Genomic DNA, 16,547 nt, shown 5'->3' with positions numbered 1-16,547 from the left:
ACACCTTGTGCTCAAACTGTGGCAGCAGAAGCCAGCAATACAATTCTGCTCACCTCTGGCTCTCAGGCACTCATTCCCAGTCCTGCACTGTGGACTACAGAAGCCTCATGAAGCAAAACAGGCAGCATCTTTTGCTGTGTTACTTTTAGCCCATCTCAGTCAGATCACCAGAGTGCAGCACAAACACTTGTGTTGGCACAAGGAAGAGGGTGATGTGAGTGAGGAGATGAGTCTGCTTTCTTCAGAGACAGTGTAAATCTAAAGTGGTCATAGAATTACGACAGTAGTTCCTCTGCGAAAAAGCAGAATGACATTGACCTCCTCTGTAAATGCTATGAGGACAACCAAATTTTCCTCAGTAGCACTCTATAATCAGTATCATTTATGAGTTGGTGAAGCAATGGCTCTGATTCCCAAGTCAAAAAAAAGTTGGAACCAAAAGGGAACCATTTTAAGAGATTTTGATTAGCAAACAGGGAAACATAGTGTTAGTACAACCATACTGGAGTAAAAAATAACAGGCAGGCATGACCATGCAGTCACTAAAAGAAATTTTACATAAATTTAAAATGTTCTTGTATACATGAGCTAAACAATTGTCTCAAATGCTCTTATAACCACTAGCATACACATTTGTTCTGAAAGATGTTGGATTGACAGCCCTGGAGGCTGTAATCCAACTGATCCCTGAGGAGGAATAGCAAGCATTTCAAGATAGAAAAAACTCATTTTTTTGTTGACAGAGTAGCTTTCTTTTCACACTATCAGTGAGGATAGCAAATGGAGTTGCAGGTCTCACCAGTGATTCCCTGGGGAACTGGGGAAAATACAAACTCTTAAGCTCTAGAAAGTGCTACAATTGATGTCAATGAAGAGGACTAAACTGAATCTTAAGATTCTACACAGACTTCACAAATGACTGAGAAAATCACTTGTAGTCTTCCACGTCTGCAAAGGAGGATATGTCTCTTCTTTCCCTATCCCTTTTTTGTGCAGTACAGTCAGATGCAAGCTCCTCACTCAGAGATCATATCTCTGTATACATACTTACTGTGCCAGCTGACACTACAACTAGGCATGACTGACATCGTGATAATAATTTTACATATTCTGTAAGACAGCTGTCAGGTGATTAATACCGAGCTTGGTGACTTCAGGTAGACTTCAGTCACTAACCTACTGCTGAAAGTTTCTATATTCTGGATAGAAAACTGGTGCAAGCCACCGGATTTTCATCCCACTGGAGGGATATATACTTGGGTTGGTTTTCAGCTAGCTTGTGTCATTTGTGGATTGACTAAGCAGCTGCTGCCAGAGATCCTGAGCGTGTACAGATGATGTATCCATGTGCAGTCACCATTTGTGCAAGATGACCAAGTTTTTCTCTTAATATTTTGAAGATGACAACCCTACTGACAAATTGTGATAATCACTCACCTGTAGTCCAATAACCTTTCCATGAGGCGAGTCACCGTAGCGATTAATGAAACACCACTTTCTCTCCATGTTTCCCGCTCAATTTTCTTCAGCAGACTGAAAAAAAGAAGCCAGAACAATTTCGTTTATTTTTAACTGTCACTATGACAACCACTCTGCTTTTACCAGTACCTTAATACCTTAGCAACATCTTTGATAGTTAGATTTTTCCTTTACAAACACCCTCCCAAGAAGCACAATTTGCAAACAATGTCTTACCTAGGATAAGGACCAAAAAGTGGAATTCTAGTCCAGGAAGCATTGACAAAACAAATGATTTTTATATTAGCTGCATCAGGTTAAAATATATCAAATACCTAATTTTCAGAATATATTAATATCCCAAAGACTTAACAAAGCTTTTACGTAAAATTTATATATTAATTTCATGCTGATACTTCATAAAAGGGGGAGTTTGAAGACGTAGCTACAAAATAATATTTACCAACTCAATAAACTTTCTGAATGGGACCTCAGCTTTTTTAACAAATTTTTTTCCTCCACACTTCTCAAACATTTTGGCACACATTAAATTTAAGAATGGGGAAGGGATGTTAATAAGATGATTCCTCCCCACTTAACTTAATATTTCCTTCTAAGAACATACTATCATGTACATGTAAAATTCCATTAGCTTAAACTGCTGTAAGATTCTTTATTAAAAACTGTGTTGTGCTGAATTCTTATGTAAATACAAATTACAGATTGAAGTGAAAAGATTTAAAAATTGTGTTATAAGTGGAGCTGTCAGTAAAATTATACTTAATATCTTTCTCTTAGAGGCCTCCAATTTTCACTACTTATGTTTATCAAATATAATAATTTGAGTATGAATTTCCAACATTTCCTCTCTGTCTGAAAATGAACATGGAAATATTTATCTACAGAGTTCTGCTACTTTTATGCTTTGGTGCAGGACCTCAGATGGATGACATGCCCAAGGACACATCTTGGTAGTCTCCCTGAAAATGCACTCGGGTATGGTTTTCTTAGAAGTCTCTGAAAACTGCCACATCTATACACTCGGAGATTTTTAGAGAGTTGCTAATAGCATCTCCGAACCTTCTGTCTGCAGTGGGTAAGCTGTCAGCTCCACTGACCTTCATCTATACTGAGCATGTTCAGTCCCATAAACTCCTACGTCCAAATTTCACCGCACACATACCAGCGCCCAGTAACTCCTACATGCCAACTGCACTAGCTGTGCACTCCAGCTCTGTTCAGCTCCTTACATACAGGGACGTCGCCGATGCAGTTCTGCAAGCTAATCTGACCTGAATGAAGCTCTACAGTGCTGGAAGCAAGGAGGAAACATTGATCTTCATTCTGCACCCTTATATCGATCTTAGACTCACCACTTCTTTTTAGGAGGCAATCAGATGTCTTTCTCTCACGTTCAAAGACTGGCTACCAGTCACTGCTGGGAGAGATGGATGTCAAAGCCATCCCCAACAGAAGAGGCTGAAGCACTAATCCAGCATCTCTGCTTTCCGTAGAGAATGCATAAGCTAACTTAATTTGCTTTTAAAACCCTGATGTTCCCTTTCAATACAAGTTTTTGTGTCTAGCAAGAAATAAGAGTAGAGCCTGTTACATTATTAAGCACTGATTACTGCACTGATTTTTCCTTTCTACTGCCTTTCAACCTTGTGTTAAACAGGAACATTTCAACCCAAATTCAACAAAATAGTTACCTACAGTTCCTGCAGAAAAACTGCAGAAGTCTGAGTTCTCTTTTAAAACAGATGGGCTTAATCTGTATTTGACTTACACATGTTCTTTATAACTCTATTGGCATATTTGTTATAAATAGACAATTTCTACAAAGGGGTGGTGTAGATACATTCAAAATACTTTTTCAAACTGATATCAGTGTTGTCAGTGAACAATTTTATGTCTTGCCTTCTGATGCATGCCTCCCCCTCTCCACCATACATCTTTCACCACTATGCCCAGAACCACCATTCAGAACAACAGAGCTACTCAGATACAACCCTTGGCTTTCTCATGGCAATACCTAGGTAGAATTAGAAATAAATGACTGGCTTAAGCTTTTTTTTCCCCACCATCACATTGTGTTTGAAAATATGTGCACGCTTTATTTTAATAGCTCTCTTCTGTTTGATCCCTTTGTTGGATCTATTTATTTCCCAAATGCAACCTCTTCCCCACATGCACCCATAAACATGGATAAATTCTTCCTTAACCTGTGTTATGCCTATTTCCATTGTACAATTTATGGTACGTGCAGGTCCCAAAGCACAGCCAAGAGGCTATGTTGTAAGGGAAACGAGGAAAATGTTTCTGCCTACCCATGCTACTACTGCCTAACATCTGAGCTCCCTTGAACATTTTGGTTTTTAGCTTGGGTTCCTAAGAATAAGGGTGTGGAGTGGAGACCTGGAGGATCAGAGCTCTCCAGGAAAGAACACCAGGCTTGTAAACATGTTCAGGTTAGCTCGTCCATGTAGTTAAGTCCCAACTGAAGTGGATTTTATATGCCTAAGCTACAGAGTTATTCTCAATTGACTCAAAACTGACTCAAAAGCACCTAATCGTAGCAGTGTTTTAAATCATCTAGATCTCCACTTTGGAGTACAAAGTCCTCCAGATATCTCACTATAGCCAGTGGTTCCCTCATTCAGTCAGACAGGTCAAAGTCCAATTTTGCTGTAATTCACAGATGAGAGAGGAGCTTCCCAAACCCCACAAAATGTTCAAGGAACACCAAAACATTTAGTCCAAACAGGGTCTAATGGACCAGGCAGCGCTAAATTCAGTCATGCAGCTGGTGGAAGAAATTAAGAAGACTGAGAAAGATTGACTGCACGGGAGAGAGAGCAGTCATCACTTTTTATACAACAGCCTTATGGCTAGTGAAATTACCCAAGAACTGACAGAGCTAAATATTAAGTGCCTGCTTAGCTTGAACGCTAGCTGCATTTCTTCAAGCAGAAGCCCAGTCACCAGTGGAGCCTGCCAGCTCAGGCTTTGTGCTTCAATAATGTGGCCACCTACTCTCCACACCTGAAATGGCCAAATTGTGTTAAGCCAAACTGCAACACAACTACAGATTTAACAAAATGTCAGCATCCATGAGATTCAGAACAAAAGAGCTACTCAAGTATATCCCTTGGCTTCCAAAGATTTTGTTCTAACCACCAACTGCTTAATGAAATGGAAGCAGGCACCCTGTGCTAATTAAATCAGGGGTTCCTTCTCAGGGTTACAATGTAAATTTAGATCAGGACACCTTTTATATCACAATTACACTGGGTAGCAATTAAAACATCTAGTTCCTCATGAGAGCAAAATGTTCACCACTGCAATGTTCTGCAGCTCTTCAAATGACATCATGAGCTAATCACTGTGCGGTCACGTTCAAGTCCCTGGAAAGACACTGATTCAAAACAAATAGCAGCCGTCTTCCCCTACTTTCACTGTGTTTTCATTTGATAAAGATATTTCCATTATAAGCAGTGAATTCTAAGCACAGAGTATTTTAGAGATGCTTTTAATTTGTCCCTGAAAACAGAAGATATTCAAAGGAAAGATGTAGCGATTATCTCTGGAAAAAAAACAAAACAGCAGTTAACGTGGGAGTCGAGAGATTTAAATTCATTTTCTGATTCAGACAAAATAAACAAAAAGCATGATAAAAACGGAATGTGTCACACCCACTGCAGTTACTACTGTGTATCCAAAGGAGGTGTGTGCATCTCTGTGGCTCCCAACTGTACCTATCAAATCCAACCATGCCAAATCTTCAGACTGGTCAGGTAACATTGCAGCATTTGCTTTGGTTAAAGACTGTGTAATCACTGCGGGTCTCAGACCTACATTAGTTTCACATTCCTTGGGTAAATACCACATCCCTGTTACTTCAGACTAAACAAGTCTGCTTGCCTGCACTGTGTGAAGACAGTTTAATTTTGCAGAAAAAATCTCAGGGTAGCTGACTCCCTAAGTTGTCTGCTTTTAAATAACTTTCCTCCACATACCCTGGAAAACTATCATCCTCCATTTTAGATTAGCTGCTTCTCCAAGCTCTCCTGTTGAGAGGGGGTAATGTATAGACTCTAATCAAATTCAGAGAAAAACAAAAAACAAAACAAAACAATAACAAACAAACAAAAAACTAATGATAAATACTTAGTTTTCTTGAGCTAGAAGTGAATTTGAGCTGTTACTCTGAAATTTGCCAAAAAGTCTAGTTATAATTCAGTTATACCAGAATAGAAACAAGTATACTGATGCTGTGAGACATTTTACAATTTAGATTACTACATGTCTTCAGCATTTAGACTTAAAAAAAGCTCTCACCATTTTTCAACATATTTTAACTTCCCCCAGTTTAAACCCAACTCAAAACTTAAAAGAAGTTAAGAGCTAGATTTCAAACTAATAAGCCTTACAGAATTTTAAGCTTTTTCAGTGACAAACATCCTAATGTATTTTGCAAGAGAATGAAATGACACTTAATTTTATAGAGATTCTCCCTAAAAATGACTTTATTTTGAAGTTAGAATACTGTTACTAAATATTGAAACATTCTTACCTTTTATCCTCTTTACTCAAGACTATGAAAAAAAATCATGAATAATTGCAAGAAAGTTCTACTTTAGCATGTGGTACTGTTGTTTACCTTTATTCATCAATTCCTATATTATTTTGCCTAATATCTCTACCCAATTTTGCTTTTGAAAAGGATAAATATTTAGGAGTTCTATCTTTTTCAGCTCAATATAATTGCACATTATTATGTTTGCTATTCATAGACATTATATGCAGTAGACTTTAGAGCACACCTATGTTTGCTTTTCTGAATGTTGTTATTTAAGCAAAGACAACAGAGGTAAAAAGTAATATTTAAAGAAGAAGGAATGGTTAAGAAGCTACTTAAACAGAAAAAGATTGTGTGTTTAACAGCATTAAACAACAGGCAGCTTGGACTCTTGAAGAGGAACAATACAACTCATACTAAACACATCAGAAATGAGAGAAATCTTCCACTTAGGTGGAATTGAGTTCTAAGGAACAGCAAAGGAGACAGAGTTCAGTTAGTTATTTTGTACTTGTACTCTGTGACAATCATTTATTTCAATCAATGGGATAACTTATGGGCAACCTTAGACCCTAGCATTTTTACTAGCTTTTGCTATTAGAATTCAGTGGTACTTCATTTATTAAAATATAGTGAATGTTTAACAAGTAATTTATAGAAGAAAATAATAAGAAATAATCTTATCAGAATAAATAAAATTGTATACATCAATCAAGAAATCAACAAGTGACATTACACAGATAAGTATACATTTCTGGCAATAGAAAATTATTACTAAACAGCCTTTTGTTGAATTCTCATGCCTATTTTTCAAAATGCCCTATTTGTGTACTACCTGCACTCTATACAATTATGAAGCATTTCTTGCTTTTCTGAATTTAAATCTAGGCAGAGAACGTTCTGTGATATAACAGATTTAGCCTTTCCCAATTATAGCTATATGTAAAGAAGTACAGCCAGACTTTACAGATGCCATACAATACTATAAAATGTTTTTATTCCTCAGAATTTCAGGAAAAAAAAAAAAAAAGATTCACAACTGCTGTAAGCATTACTTCTCTATATTGACATTAGCATCTAATACAAGTAACTGAATTGAATGAACTAGTGTAAGATAAACACATTACTCACATACTGTTGAAGAGCTCTCGGTATGTTTCGTCACCTTTACCTTCCGACATTAGGCTGTCCAGTTTGTCAATCAATTTTGCTTCCACCTGCAACATATAAGTGTGGTATAAACAGTTTCTTTTCTCTTTACTTAGATTACATAAAAATGAAGGTGGACTTATTTTTTTAATGTATGGGACTTTGCTAAATTAGCATTACTGGTCAATCGTGTAAATCTGATAAGTCATTTCATCTCTTTGAAGCTGTTATCATTCCCAGGGTTTGTGGGGTTTTCTTTTTTTTTGGTGGTTTTTTTTTTTCCTTTTTTTTTTTTTTTTCCTGGAGGGAGGGAGCTAATTTAAATTGAGCAACGTGACTTTAAAACTACAGGCTGAGTAGCATTTGCTGCTGCTAAGGCAGCTATCTATTTATGGAGTCAGACAAAAAGCACACAGCCCAAATAAATTGCCTGAATTCTCACTGCAGGGTCTTAAGCACAAGCCATTTTCTTTGACTTCAATAAAAACCTCATCTTTTCCAACCTGTACCCCACTCTTTATAGATTACATTTTTTATAAATGTCTCTACTGTTCAACATTTGGAGGCTTAAACTTACGTTCCTAGCCTTGCTTACTTTCTAGTGTATTTGGCTAGAAATTTAATTTGCTGGATTTACATATTAGTTATCAAAAAAAATAACTAAAAACATACTTGGTGGCTAATGACTTCAATGAATATTTTTAAGTGTATTAATTATAACAAAAAAAGAGAGATGAGGCTACACTGTGTGCTAATTTTTCAAAGCTCCTTTTTAGCAGTAATATATTAGCAACCACAAATCTAGAGGAGAAACCAAGATGTTGTCAAGATATTTTATTACAGAATAAATCTGTTAGAATTTACATTCAAACCCAAGCTGAAAAAACAGAGAAGCAGAACAAGCAGATTTTTGCCTTCTCATTCTTAACACTTCTTAGCATTTGAATGGTTATTTTAACAATAAGCTTATATACTGATAGTGAAAAGCTACCTACTTACATCACAGGTACTCCTCCATTCTTAATAGTTTGTTTTGTGTTTGTGATACAGCTCCCACCCTAAGCATTATGATTGCTTGGTATCAATTCAAATACTTCTGATTTCCTTCATTTGACAAAGCATGAAGGAGGGCACTGAGAAATAGTTTGAGGCAGCCTTAAAGAAGTGAGTGGGAGCTGTGGGAGCAGATGGCACACTTGGTCGTTCCTTCCTAGCCCGTTATGAAGGTGTTTGAGCTGCAAGAATACTTGGATCCTTACAGAAGAACATTCCTCAAGGACCATCTGATCTTTTTTTTCATACAAACCGAAAGGGAAGCTAGTTGAATCTTACCTACTGCTGTAAAGTAGAAATGAAAAACCCCACAACAAAATCAGCCTTGTTGAAGACAACTGAAGTTTTGCTCTTCACTTTGGCAGGCCATAGATTTTATCCTTCATGTTACATCACTAACATGAAAGCAGAATTTCATTCATTGCAGAATCTTACTACCCCTGCACACAGTCAAAAGGGAAAACCCTGGTAATCCCTCTCCAATGGGTATAACAATATTGTGGGCACCTTCTCCACCCTCAACGCTAATGAATCGGACTGGCACTCTCTGAAGTGCTTGAATTTCAGTCCTCTTTTATAAATGGCCCCACATACAGTACCTGCTTAAAGTTGCCACTTCGCCTTTGCTCCCAGTCCATCATGTCATGGAAAATTGGAATCATTACATTCCTCAGGTCTGGCTGAGGAATCAAGGTCACTTCCAGGAAAGGGCCAATCAATGCTGGAATAAAGTGAAGCTTGTGTTCCCCTAAAATGAAAGTGAACATGAATGTGAATTGGGAGTTATCAAGCAATCCAAATACTACCTGAAGAATTAAAAAATAGAATTCTACATAGAATGCCTACAGACTTTTACCTAGCCTCCATCAGAGCATTTTTTTGTAAACACAAAAAGTGAAGAGAAAAGCTGCAGACAACAGGAGAATATATGGCCAGACTAATACCAGATTTTATTATGCAATACTGAGTTCAAATGTGACAGTGGGTTACCCATATCCCAAGTTAGTCTTCCAGGAGGAGAACAAAGACAAAAAGCACTCTGGGCATTTCACTTTTTTTTCCCGAGAATGGTTTGGGTTCTGTGGTCTACATTCTTGTGTTTACAAAATGGCTAACTATCTGATATTACATGCTCATCTGAAAGAGTTAAGTACTTTGATTTTTACCTATCTTTAGTTTTGTGAGTACAGAAATGGAAGTACATGTTTTGACTGCAGCTAAGGAAGATGTGACTCAGCTGTTCTGAAAACAACTCCTTTTCAAAATCAGTGCTAAAACACCTTCCATTAGCTCATCACATTCTACTCAGTAGAAACTACAAAACTAAGGTCTTGTCAGGAAAGGAAGGAACGGTATATAGCAAATCCTGACCATTTAGTTTCTCCAGGCTTAAGACTTCGGAGATCTTCAGAATAGGAGGATTATAATCACAATATGCTGACTGTCCAAGCTAGGAATCCATTTCCATCCCAGCCTATCTTCCAGTGGACAGTCACACCAGACTGACACTCCGTTTGGTATTTGGACAAAGGAAAACCACAATCCTCTCTGCTGGAAACGTTCTGGGATGCATACCCGTATGAACGCAAGGTGACCATACAAGGACCAAAGCTTATGATGAATTGCACTGCCAATACAACTTTGTAATGCTGACTAGCATTAATGTAATGCTGACAGCAATTACACGAACTACCCTGCCTGCAGGATTTAATTGGACACGTTATCAGATGAACTCCATGGTGTACACAACAGTTCTTGCCCCTATTAAAAGGCATCATGATTCCCTCCTTGCCTGCGTAGCAGGCTTCTGTTCAGCAGAAACCAATGTGAGAAGGGAAGTGATGCACACTAAGGTCGTATCCTAGCATGCAGGAAGGAGGTGGGACCCAGGAGTGGATCCCTGATATACCAGTTTAGAAACATCCATCGTGTACCCAAATAAGTTAGAGCATGGATGCCTTAGAGTCACTAATAAATAGTAAGTACTGTAAATAAGTAAAATATGCTACACAACAAATGTTAACAACATTAATAAGCAAATATTTCTAATTTTGGATATTTATCTTTCTAGTACAGGCTGATCAGAAAGTCCAGTTTTATTACTACTACATATCTTGCCAGGGAAAAGATTTATAGAATTTAGGTGATAGGTCTCAGTAACCACTGATGACCTTCGTATCTTTAATTAGGCCTTTAATGTGTTAAACTAATGAATAATTGAAATATAGAGATGACAAACTTGGTATCCCAAGCTTATAACCACTTTTGATTCTTTTCCCAAACAACATCTAATTTCTCCAAGGCTTATATTTTTAAACAGTTTGTACAGTTATTGCTTATAAATATAAAAATGTTCCTAAGTTTATAACCAAGCATTATATTTTTCTCTTGTTGTCCGACGCGTCATTTATGCGTCAGTTGCTGATTTGTTTATGCCTTTATATTTTAGTGCAGCTAGGACTTAAGGGAAGATTTGATGCAAATCCAGCATCTCAGGAGAGCGTCAGAATTGAGATATATGCCTGTTCCATAAACTGTTTGCCAACAGAACTAAAATCGTGAACTTAAGTATATTTTCAGGCATAATAATTCTGCCCCAAATGAGCAGTGCTTTCACTTCTAATTTTCTTTGACAGGTTTCTTTTAGTTCTCTCTGAAGAAATAGGGAGAGGTCCAACACAATAGAAGTATCAGTGCTTAGAAAGCTGGGTTTAGCTATAAAGAAGGGAACTACAAACGACGAGGGTTTTTTTATACTTGAATCAAGGCTTCATGTGGACTTAATTATCATCAACTCCTCTATTACTGGTAATTGTATTTAATAGTTGAAGTAACAATATGTGCTTTTCAGTTTGAGCTTCTGACAAAGTGTTTAACTCCTTACCTAAATTTTGCCACATACTGAAGATTTCACATCCCATCGTTACCCGCATGTCACCGTATCTAAAATACATTAAAAATAAAGCAAAACGGTAGAAAATCATTTAAGAAAATCAAGTTCATACATCATTCTGTGACACTGTTAAATGAAATGTCTCATATGTTGTTCATAAAAAAAAAACTACTTCAAAGAGATGCTTTCTTCCAACTTTTTGCTGTTCCCGTTGTACCCAGCTAAAACTAGATTTCTACATTCAGGTGGATTTGCAATATTGTCAAAAGTTTGTCAAACAGTGCAATGCCAAGCAGAAATACCTGAATGAGTCTGAATTAACTAATGCATGAACTAGAAATTAGTGCTGGCATTGCTACAACATGTCTATTTTGCTCCCTGTATCTGAACTAATTTGGGCACTTCTACGAAGGCTGCCATCAGCTCAGATGACCTATACAAAGGAACAGAACCAACTCCCATTCAAGCCAGTGGAAATATTGTTACTGTGCTCTTTTGGTAGGCTCTTTTTGCAACCTCCCACATCTTGCATTTTGGGATGTGTTTGATCTATTACAGTTTTCTAGAAGCTGACAGCAATACTTACTTTTCTAAAACCTTTTTTTTCTTGGAAGGTGTGAACATCTCCAGTTGAAGACATAACTGGTTTATAAAAATGACAGCAAGAAAAAAGTAGGAATCCCATATCTACAATAAGCATATGGCATTTGGTTATTTCATTTTCTCAGTACTACCATTTTATGACCACTCAACATGCAAATTTTCAAATCACATCACTTGTTTCAGTCTCAGGTAATAAATTACTCAAAATGTTTTTGACCAGATTTCTTTGCATCCAAGTGTACTTTCACCAGTCCCAAAATGTTCCACAGAAATAATCTATTTTACATATTCTACATCTCTTAAATGTAAAAGTTTCAGAATTGCAGATACATACATATATGTATTTTTTTTTACAACCCTGAACCAGAAAACCAGGAAACCTTACCTTCTAAATTTGGAAACATGCTTTTGGTATATCTAAGTAAGGACTACAAAAAGTTCTGCATCTAAGTTCTGCCTTTAAACCAAAGGCATTCTGACACCTAAAAAGCTATCACATAAGAGAACGATCATTTTCTGGCCTGTTCTACGTTCTAACTTTATTTGCAAGTCTCGCTGGACAAAAGTTACAGGCTTCCCTGGACAAAACTGAAGCCAGGCTTTATTATCAAATTGTAAATATACAGATGTTTGTGTATATGTTTTTAGAATCGGGTGTTGAAATTTGTACAAAGAAGATTAAAAGATAAATTTAACATCAATTAAAATATGATTTCTTATTACTCAATTACAGATGCTCCATGGCAGGAGGAATGAAGAAGTGTAAGGGTAGCTCTATTGCAGACTGCAGTTCTGCAGGATAGTAACATTGCTAAGGAGGTTTAGGGAACATAGATGCCTGGTTTGCAGGTAATTCTTTCATCACGTTTAGCCCTTTATATTGCAGAACTTTGTAAAGGACAGGCTTCCTCCTTTTCAGTTATTCCCAGTATATAAATATGCATTCCTTCCAATCTCTCCTACAGGAGTCTGGATTTTCAGAGAAGCATCCACAACTCTGCCTGAAGTCAACAGGAGCTCTCTGTCTTCTCAAAGAAGAAAAATTCTGCAGTTTTTATGATGAAGCAATTGGACTAATGCCTCTTGGTTGGACAGAATATTTATTCTGGCTTCCATGGGAATGGGTCATTTAGGACTCACTCCAAATCTTGTTATCTGAATCCTAAAAACATAATTCTGTAATTCGTGGTTTATCATAGGTATTATACCTCACTGTATGAGGTACTCACTAACAGGCATGCATCTTTAACTATATTTGTTACGGAGTGTCAAAATTTTTAAATTTAAGTATGCAGCAAGCTAATCGGTCCTGAGAGAAATTAGAGAAGCACAAAGCCATATTTTTGATAAATTTACATTGAGTCAAAAATTGGATTAATCTTCCTTTCTGAGGTAACTGGGAAATAACAGAGAAATAAAGAAAAATAGTTTCTGTAATTAAAAAAAAGCTATACAAAAAAAATGAATAAGTAGTCTACCATAGAGACTGAAAAAAAAAACCACAAAAATTAAAACAAAACAAAACACAGCATTCTTGATTTTTAAGCCAATCCTGTATTAAAACAAACACAAACAAACACAAACAAACAACAACAACAACAACAAACAATCTCTGAGCACTTGGAAATTCTGATGTGGTGTATGTTGTAGGTATTTAGATGCTGGAGCTAAGTATAACAACAAACAACCAAGCCACAGGATGATGTAGCAGCTATTGCATCTATCTTACATTAGATATGTTTACTCTACCTTGTAATCAAAGTTTTCATTCAAGAAGTTTTTACGAAGGGCATCCGAAAGGTACAAGACTGTTGTAATGATCACACTGGTAGGAACAGAATAAAACAGAGAATAGTCTTCATTAAGTGGAAATTCATAGGTAATACTTTTCAATGAAAAAACAGATGTACAATGTAGGGTAATATTAAATACTGCATTGCAAACATACACAAATGCCTGACTACTAACAGCACCTATTGACAAAGAACTTGCACATCAAGAAAAAGAATGAATGTGCTGAAAATAGATTATCTGTATAGAACAACAGAACTGTTAAAAAAGACAAATCATAAACTTTGTTATGCAAATATTGCTGATATCACATTTAATACTAATATATACAGTTGGGCAATTTACTTTTAACTTTCTTGGTCCCACAATATGTGCATATAAATGCAAAATATCTAGTAGTTACCATATATCCAATACTGACAGCCCTATGGACAAAATGCCTTTTTAATGACAACGGATAAATGCAAAACTGCGTGAACTCTGTGAGAAATATTGGCATCTAAAGATCTCTGTTCTGATTGTTGCCAATTTTGGTACATCCAGGATCTCCTGGAAAAGCTGGCAGCCCATGGCTTGGACAGGTACACTCTTTGCTGGGTTAAAAACTGGCTGGACAGCCAGGCCCGGAGAGTGGTGGTGAACGGAGTGAAATCCAGCTGGTGACCGGAGCTGGGGGTCGGCCTCTTCTCACAGGTAACTAGTGATAGGACCAGAGGGAATGGCCTCAAGTTGCTCCAGGGGAGGTTTAGGTTGGAAATGAGGAGACATTTCTTCCCAGAAAGAGCAGTCAGGCATTGAAACGGGTTGCCCAGGGAGGTGGTGGCGTCACCGTCCCTGGGGGTGTTCAAGGAGAGGTTGGACATGGTGCTTAGGGACATGGTTTAGTGGGTGACATTGGTGGTAGGGTGATGATTGGACCAGATGATCTTGGAGGTCTTTTCCAACCTTAATGATTGTATGGTTCTATAATTGTCATACACAGACACTTGCCTGAGTTATATTATTCTTAGATAAATATAGACAACCAAAACCTCTTCACTGTGATCATCACCAGGTGTCAATAACCAATCTTCATCGCTGCAGCAAGCAAACAGCACTTGGCAAAATGCAAGTTTGATTATCTACAGAAACAGAACACCCTCAAAGATTGTTTAAATATATACCATTTCAGTATGTCAGCCCTTAAGCCAACTTCTGCTGCACTTGTGTCTATCAACTTCTTTGGTCAAATCAAAAATCCATATAAACCATTACATTCTTTTTGAAAGTAGTCGGTAGTGAATGCTTATGGAGTAAGAAAAGAAGATAAATACAGAATGATCTTTTTGCTGTTACAGTCATGTATTTCACAACAATCAGATGTTTAAAGACCTTCTGCAAATAAGGTTACATCTGTACATTTCATGTGATTGCCATCTATCTGCTGTTAATACATCTAGATCTTCTTTGCACACGGTTCTTGACCTGTACTGTATTACAGTGCTAAAACTTGTTTCCCTTTCTACAGTTTGTACTTCATTTTTCACTTTTTGCAATGAATTTAAGATAAAATGTTTTATTAAATATAATAACAAATATATAATAGTATATATTTTTTATATTGTATTTTTCACCTTCACAGCAGTGAGGAATTATACATTAACCAACCCACCTAGGAGATAAATAATATTTTTCTTCGGGCACTTTTGACAAGATTTCAAGCTTATACATACAAAATGGCTATATATCATTTAGCTTCTCACTAGCTGAAATGCTTACTTGCATTTCCCAACTTTTAAAATGACTGCCTCTGTCAAGCTTTACCTTCTGGTTCGATGCATCTGAACACCTGTAACAGTTAAGTCTGAGACAGTTTTTAGACCACTGCTTGATTCTAGGGTTTCCTTATTTCTAGCTCAATTGCTAAAAAGTAACTTTCATATGTATTATTTTTTCAGCAATTATATTGTATTTTAGCTTTTTTATCCAAGTAGTGTTCCATGTTTAGCACTCGTTTGTGCAGTTTACCCTATTCTTCCACCAACAGGGAGGTACAGTGTTTGCACAGTGCTCCCTATTGTAGCATGGAAAACAAAGTGAAATGTTAACAATATGTAACATAAACAAAGCTAAGAATCAATGCAGGAAAAATAATAAGAATCCTCTCATTCTTGTATTTGTGCATGATTTAATTTACAGTCCATATGTTTGACAAAATGGAAATAGTTTGCACATTTCAGGAAGATGTTCTGATAGAAAAGGTCAGTTCATTAGAACCATTGCTATGTAAAATTTCAACCTAAGTCCAAAGTAACAAATCTCTGAAAAACTATATGCTAGAGAAAATAGTTTTCTTCCAAAATCCCCCAAACATCCCCCAAACTGCAACCGTAATGCCAAGTTTACATTACATAGATCTATTTATATCTGAAAGGATTCCTTCCTTTCTTGCCACATTCAGATGTCAGGTGAAACTGAAGAGAATGATCTGCTTAAATCCATATGAGAAAATAATTAGAGTAGAATTTTAACTGCAATTTTTAGAAGACTTTTTCAGAATTTTCCTGAGATAGCAAAATAACTGCAGTGCAAATAGTTGTTGCTACAGGCAACATAGCTCCACTTTGATTTATTTAGTAAGCCAAATATATGATATGGTTTAGTTGATAAGATGTGAGTCTGTAGAGTGAGATTGTGTATGTTGTAGATTAAACAAACAAACAGACTGAGCATAGAAAGATGATGCCATTGTTTATGACCTACAAACTGCATCCTCAAGAACTAAAATCAGATAGGACAGAAAACATTGCTAAGTGTGGGGGTTCTCGACCCTCCTCCTACAAATAACATAGGTTCTATAAAAGAAAAAAAGCAAAAACGTGCAAAGCAGAGAAGGCAGCCAGAGGACAGATGGACAGCTGAATGATCCAGTTCAATTACCCACATTCCATGTTGCTTCCCAGCCAACAATTTCAAAACAACAAACATTTATTTAAAATCTATTTGAGTATTAAACTAGAAAACATTGAGCTTATGACA

General features: G+C 36.7%; 1 protein-coding gene across 6 annotated transcripts in view; it reads right to left on the bottom strand.

Annotated features, from left to right (window-relative positions):
- DOCK4 (dedicator of cytokinesis 4) overlaps positions 1-16,547 on the bottom strand; it is a 251,424-nt gene that overhangs the window by 38,567 nt on the left and 196,310 nt on the right. For all 6 annotated transcript variants that reach the window (XM_083800778.1, XM_083800781.1, XM_083800782.1 and 3 more), the window contains exons 28-33: positions 13,488-13,563; positions 11,722-11,822; positions 11,127-11,185; positions 8,842-8,990; positions 7,172-7,257; positions 1,438-1,533 (exon numbers count right to left, since the gene is read on the bottom strand). In XM_083800778.1, coding sequence (XP_083656904.1) covers positions 1,438-1,533; positions 7,172-7,257; positions 8,842-8,990; positions 11,127-11,185; positions 11,722-11,822; positions 13,488-13,563 — 567 coding nt within the window. The remainder of the gene's footprint in view (positions 1-1,437; positions 1,534-7,171; positions 7,258-8,841; positions 8,991-11,126; positions 11,186-11,721; positions 11,823-13,487; positions 13,564-16,547) is intronic.

This window comes from Anser anser, assembly GCF_964211835.1.
Source record: "Anser anser genome assembly, chromosome: 1".
Classification (NCBI taxonomy): domain Eukaryota; kingdom Metazoa; phylum Chordata; class Aves; order Anseriformes; family Anatidae; genus Anser; species Anser anser.
This window is presented reverse-complemented; position numbering and strand designations above follow the sequence as displayed.